Source organism: Pseudoliparis swirei, chromosome 7 (assembly GCF_029220125.1).
Source record: "Pseudoliparis swirei isolate HS2019 ecotype Mariana Trench chromosome 7, NWPU_hadal_v1, whole genome shotgun sequence".
Classification (NCBI taxonomy): domain Eukaryota; kingdom Metazoa; phylum Chordata; class Actinopteri; order Perciformes; family Liparidae; genus Pseudoliparis; species Pseudoliparis swirei.
The window spans coordinates 7777708-7783707 of record NC_079394.1 but is presented as its reverse complement, the minus strand read 5'-3'; the positions used below and the strand labels follow the sequence as shown (position 1 = coordinate 7783707).

Below are 6000 nucleotides of genomic sequence, written 5' to 3'. Positions count from 1 at the left end.
GCTCTTTCGCCTTTGACTCATCATCCAGCCAGGCCAAGCAGACTCTGCCGAGGGCCGCCGGGCCCCTCCTGCCGGCCACTGTGTGAAGATGCTGAAGACTTTACAGCAGCCTTTAATTAGGACAATTTCTCTTTTGTCAGGCGTTTTTCTTCCAGCTGAAAGTTACTGGTCCAGATCCTGCTTGCCTACAGGACTTTTTTTTAATGAATGACGAAGAGAAAAACATATTATATTAATCCAAAACCACTAATCTAAGAAAAAAAGTTCCATCAAACTGTTGAAGCTCCAGATCCTAGACTGCAGAGAACAGGATTGTGCAGACGCTATAACAAACCAGGGAATGTGTTCGAAGAATTCACAAGATTTCCAAGTAGTTACAACGGATTTAATGAAAAAAACAAAAGGAAAAAAGATGAATCTGTGTATAAAAACAAAACACTTTATTACAATTAGGCTGAAAAAACCCAATGAAAACACGCCTACTTTACAAGTACAAATGTTTTTCATTGATATTTACAGTTTTTTTCCCTTGACATCAATAAAAAAAGACAATTTATGAGAAAACACAAAATACTAAAGTACATGTTTACAGTGTTTTGGCTGCAATAAAAAACAAATGACTAAAGGAACGTGCATTACTCTCCATTCAGTATCTATAGACAACAAATGAATTAGACATAAAAGGGACTATTTATGAATACACTTATTCTAGAGGAAAGCTCTTTTCCCAATGCAGAATTACCCATAAGCCTCAGATATCTCAAGTTATAATATAATCAGAACTTGAAGGCATGACTGTTGTGTCTGTCGTTTGATGTTTTGGGCAGTAGTCAAGGGGAAAGTTGTGGTAATGTCAACAAATGTCCACATCTCATGACAGACACAGATCAGAAGTAACAATGTTGACTCAGAACAGCAACATTATGGATCCAACAGGAAGTATGGAAAGCAGTGCTGTGGTTGAAATGCCAGAACATTCTAGGTATGAGCACTGTAATAATGATGGCGAACGCAGTTGTAATCAGTTCGAGGTTGGGGTTAGAGATGTTTGGGGCAACGGTTCAATGCGATTAACAATGCGATGCTGAATCTGTTTCTGGCGAGAGCTGCTGTGGGATCCATAAGAACGCCTCCGCACAACTTCAGTACCGTCACATCCGTGCTGCAGGAAAACAACGTGGTCACTTCACTTTCATCAGTGTGCGTCTCCTAAATGCTTCCCCCGCTGGGCTTGGCGGGAGCTTTGGCCCTGATGCCGCCCTGCCGAGCCTGACCCTTCGTGGGCTGTTGGGTCTGAGCGGCCTGCTGCACTGGGGACTCTGCAGAAGAGGGCGCGGCGGGCTGCTGGGCGGGGCTGTGGGGGGGCGGCGTCTGGATCTGGGGGGAGGTGGCCGCAGTCACCACCTGCTGCTGGAGGATCTTCTGCTGCACGACCTGGGCCGTCGTCGTCCCAGCAGAAATCATCTGCAGCTGTGACGGCGCCGACGCGGCGGCCTGGGTCAGAGTCACAGTCTGAGTCTGAAGAGAAAGCACACGCGCAAAACATCGGCCTGATTCTGAGGTTTGATGTGACCCATCCACTGCATTCAAAGGTTTGACGGTGCTTTTACAAAGAGCTGACACAGCTCATATTGATACAAATAAAATATACAAACAAAGTATATGTCATAGTTTAAGCTTTTAGAGCAAACTATGAAAACATAAAAGCATGTAACATTTGACAAAAAGGCAGCATATAGTACAAAAGGTTATTGAAATAAATATTCCGATGCCAATTCCACGAGGCCCTAGTTGAAGACGTGAAGCTTATGAAGAGGTAAAACATTCTAGGATGTAAAATGATCAGCCAGGCAGACGTTACCTTTGGCACCAACGCAGCTGAAAGAACAACATTTACCTGCTGAGGAGAAGACACAATTTGTGGAATATTGGCCACGGTGGTTTGCTGCTGCACTATTTGTGGGAGCTTAGCCACCTGATAAGAGAAGTCAACAAGAAAATCTCATATCAACAAACAAACAAACCCAATGTCAATCCTCAAATATTTATTTCGCGGTCGTGTATTCCACTGATGGGTACCTGGATTTGTTGGGCCCCTGTGGGTTTCTGAGCCTGGGAGATGGAAGTAGTGAAGAACTGGGTCTTGATTCCTTGTTGGAGTTGTGTCGTGGTGGCATAGGTCACCTTCTGCTGCTGCTGGGCGGGCTGCACTGTGACCTGCTGGGTGGCGATCTAAGGAAAATAACAGAACTCGTGTCCTTTATCGTCCCAATAGATTATTATTTACTATGTTCACTACAGTGGTAAGCACACCCAGCTAAAGATGTGAGCACATGTATGGAAATCGGTTTCTAAACTCTTTTTGTTGCTTCTTTTGTGAACTGAAACTGAAAACAGACTCATGACAAATGATCATGTGTTTCCAGAGTGCGTTGGCGTGTTGCGTTTACCTTCTGCTGCACGGTGGCCTGTCCCTGCTGCGTCTGCACGGCTTTCTGCTGAGCTGCGGTCGCCGCCTGCTGCTTCTTCATCTGAAGCAGCTGCTGGACCTGCATCTGTGGGAACGACGGCGTCAGCACAGGCCCGCCTGGCAGAGAGGAGAGAGAAGAACACATGGGAACTTTAGGATTTAGACATTTGTGAGAATGATAACAACAGCATGGATGTCACAACAAGGAAGTCCAGCACAATGCTCTCTATCACTTCATATGTTTTGATTTGGATTATAATCCGTGGTGTTTCATAGATTGAGCAAGAACAGGCATAGTGTTATAATAACAGCTAAACATAATACAAAGATGAAAGTCAAAGTCACGGAAACAATGTCTACTGTCAAAGAGATGCAATGAGACTGAACACACCTGCTTTCTGGGGCTGACCAATAGCCACACTGATGCCCGCTACCGAGACTGGCAGAGTGGTGACCCCAGCCGATGAGGCAACGGCAGGCACAGAGACCACAGGAGGCTTGCTGAGGGTCACCTGGGCCGTCTGTCCCGCCTGGGCTTGAATCTGACCCTGAGTTGGCACTCGAGTCTGTGAAGAGAAAAGAAAAGGACTTCAAATTAAACACCACAAACCGAAATCACTTTCCCAGACATATTGTTGACATATTTTTGATTGCATCACAGATGGAAATATCTCTTTTTCTGTGAACATTCTTTGACCATTATTATATCAGGTTTCTTAATTTTTCAGTTCTGACATCTTTTTCAAGTCACTCCTAACAATATTCACAAATAACCCAATAATGGTAATTCTCCACAATGAAATGAGTGTTTGTGTTTTTTCACGTGACCCGAGATACAATCCGATATAATCCCCTCACTGTTTGTAAATTGTGAGACAAACACTCCTCAATCCCTTCCACAACTTCTTCTGAGTGTTACAGATGATAAATTCATGGAGAATAAAATAATCTTTTTAACAATCTTACCAGTCTGGCCACCTGCAGGTTGGCGACGGTCGTGCCGGTCAGCACGGCTCCAGGTCTGGGTGCTGCCACAGCTGCTAGCTGAGGATTGGCTTGGGCAGCCTGCGCAGCCTGCTGCCCCTGGGTGGCCTGGGCCCCGGCAGCCTGCTGGCCCTGGGCTGCAGCTACCTGCTGCTGCTGCTGCTGCAGCTGCAACTTATGCTTGTGCATCTTCAACAACTCCTGAAAACACACATTCTACCAGTTAAAGGTAAGGTCATTGTAATAACCCATACTATGTTTCAGTGTATTGTTTCCTGGGTAAATCCCTGTGCTCATTCTATGAACGTACAGTCACAGCTGCTAGTGGGTTTGATTTATCCAACAGAGACAAACAGTGATTGACATTTCTCAAAGTGAGCCGTACCGTTGCATGTTGTGTTAATATGCTGGTGGTGTACCTGCGGTTTGCCTACAGTTTTGATCTGCGGGGACGTGGCCTGCTGCTGCTGCTGCTGCTGATGCTGCTGCAGCTGTTGCTGTCGAAGCATCTGCAGGTGGGCTGGGGTGAGAGTCTTTCCTTGGGGCAACTGCATACCTGTGGCTGGACGGAGGACAGCAGATAAGTCAGACCTGTCGAGCAGTGATGGGTGCTCGAGGGGTGTCTTGTTAGAGAAAAGCCGGTGATCAGTTACGTACCTGCTGGGGCCTGAGAGACCAGCGGGCGAGTCTGCGACTGCACCGGACTCAGAGTGGGAGAAACTACTGCAGATGCCGTCACTTGGGTAACGGCCCGAACACCCTGACCCGTAGCTAAGGCGACCACCTCGGCAGGGGCAGCTGCAGCCGTAACGGCCCTCTGCTGCGCGTGGACCACCTGGGCTCCAGCCGCACCAGCAGACTTGACCAACGACAACACAAACAGGAACACGATGAGCAATGGCGTTCACACTCGCAATGATCATTCGCCCTACAGGATGGAGCGGTTGTTCATTCTGCTTCATGGCAATACGGCTTCTTGCGTCATGAAATCCAGTCAGTCAGTCGGAGGCGGAGTTAAGCCAAAGCAGCAGTGATAGATGAACATGACTCACAGACAGGGTGCCTGGTGTGACTGGAGGCGCCAGGCGCTTGTTGGCCTGGAAGGGACTTGGAGGAACTCCAAGTACTGTGTTCACGATCACATTCCCCCCTGCAGCCGCTGGGAGAAACAAAAGAGGAATGAGCGAACTATTCAAACACCAACAGCTCTGTAATGTGAACCGAACCATATGCCAGCCTACCAGGCTGGAGGGTTGTGCCCACAGTGGCATCTTTTATGGCTCCAGCCTGAAAAACACAAATTGTAAGTGTATTAACTTTCACTAGGTCACATTTTGGCTTGTTCTATAATATTGGTTGGATATTTAGTTTTTGTTTGTTTGTTTACTCACCAGAACAGCTGCATTAGGCACCACAGCAGCCCCTGTGGCAGCCTGAGGGAGCTGGGCCTGAGCCAGACCAGCAGCAGGAGCCTGCGCCAGGCCAGGGGCCACCAGGGCCTGGGGAGCTCCAGCCTGCTGCTGCTGGACCAACTGCTGAGCCTTCTGCTGCTCCGCTAGGGCCTGAAAACACACAAACACAATCAAACGCATCAGTAACGATGAAAACAAGCACTGCTTGGATCTGACAGTGATGAAACGCAAGTTACGTATGTAACTATGGTTCTATGAATCCTGGATGACCGCCAGAGGCGGTGCTTAGCACTGGATATCTTCCGTCTTGCGCATAGCAGGTCGAGTATTAATAACAACAAAGTCACCCGTGACCTCGGATGACCCGCCCACCGGGTATAAGTTCCGGTGTCATCCCGAGATCAGTTCTACGGAATCTTCTCGCGAACTCACGAGATTCCGAGTGACTAAGAACTCTGGCGGTCATCCAGGATTCATAGAACCATAGTTACATACGTAACTTGCGTTCTATTTCATCCTTCCTGACCGCCAGAGGCGGTGCTTAGCACTGGATGACTTATACCAACAGAGTCACGAGGAATCCCAAGGAAACTACCTCATATGACTCAAGCAGAGGATTTGGACCACCTGCAATGCATGGAGGGTGTTCCTGTTCACTCTGTAGTCTCTGGTGAATGTGCCAACGATGCCCCTGAGGCTGTTGCATACATATGCACCTATATTCCCTACGGGCATACCTCTTGGTCGCCCGTGATGTGGGAACGCCGTTGGTAGAACAACACACTGCTCTCAATGGCAGAGCACGGACGCTCACCACCTATGCACAGGCAATGGCCTCCACTATCTAGTGGAACAGGCACTGTTCTGCAGTGGCATAGCCCTTCTTAGATCCACCCTAACTGACTAGTTATGGTGGTCAAGCTGTGCAGGCTGGACAGGCTGGTTGAGACCCGAGCGTGCCAGCACCTTTGGGGGAAGCCACTGCTTTAGGCCGCAGTGTGACACCCGAGCCCTCTGAGTTCCCCTCAGACAAGGCTCATTGACCGACAGGGCGTGTAGCTTGCCTACTTGCTCTGCCGCAGTTATGGCAAGGATGAAAGGTCTTTGCCGACAGCAACCACAGCTCTGCCTCTG

The 6000-nt window shown here is 48.4% G+C and overlaps 1 protein-coding gene across 5 annotated transcripts in view; it reads right to left on the bottom strand.

The window, feature by feature from the left end:
* Nucleotides 1–371: 371 nt before the first annotated feature.
* Nucleotides 372–6000, bottom strand: part of ep400 (E1A binding protein p400) — a 33745-nt gene continuing 28116 nt past the window's right edge. For 4 of the 5 annotated variants that reach the window (XM_056418404.1, XM_056418405.1, XM_056418406.1 and 1 more), the window contains 11 exons: nucleotides 4846–5016; nucleotides 4696–4741; nucleotides 4507–4613; nucleotides 4112–4313; nucleotides 3874–4016; nucleotides 3437–3655; nucleotides 2862–3036; nucleotides 2451–2587; nucleotides 2080–2232; nucleotides 1898–1975; nucleotides 372–1518 (listed from right to left, as the gene is read on the bottom strand). In XM_056418404.1, coding sequence (XP_056274379.1) covers nucleotides 1210–1518; nucleotides 1898–1975; nucleotides 2080–2232; nucleotides 2451–2587; nucleotides 2862–3036; nucleotides 3437–3655; nucleotides 3874–4016; nucleotides 4112–4313; nucleotides 4507–4613; nucleotides 4696–4741; nucleotides 4846–5016 — 1740 coding nt within the window. In that variant the 3' untranslated portion in view covers nucleotides 372–1209. The remainder of the gene's footprint in view (nucleotides 1519–1897; nucleotides 1976–2079; nucleotides 2233–2450; nucleotides 2588–2861; nucleotides 3037–3436; nucleotides 3656–3873; nucleotides 4017–4111; nucleotides 4314–4506; nucleotides 4614–4695; nucleotides 4742–4845; nucleotides 5017–6000) is intronic. The other variant, XM_056418407.1, reaches the window with a different exon arrangement.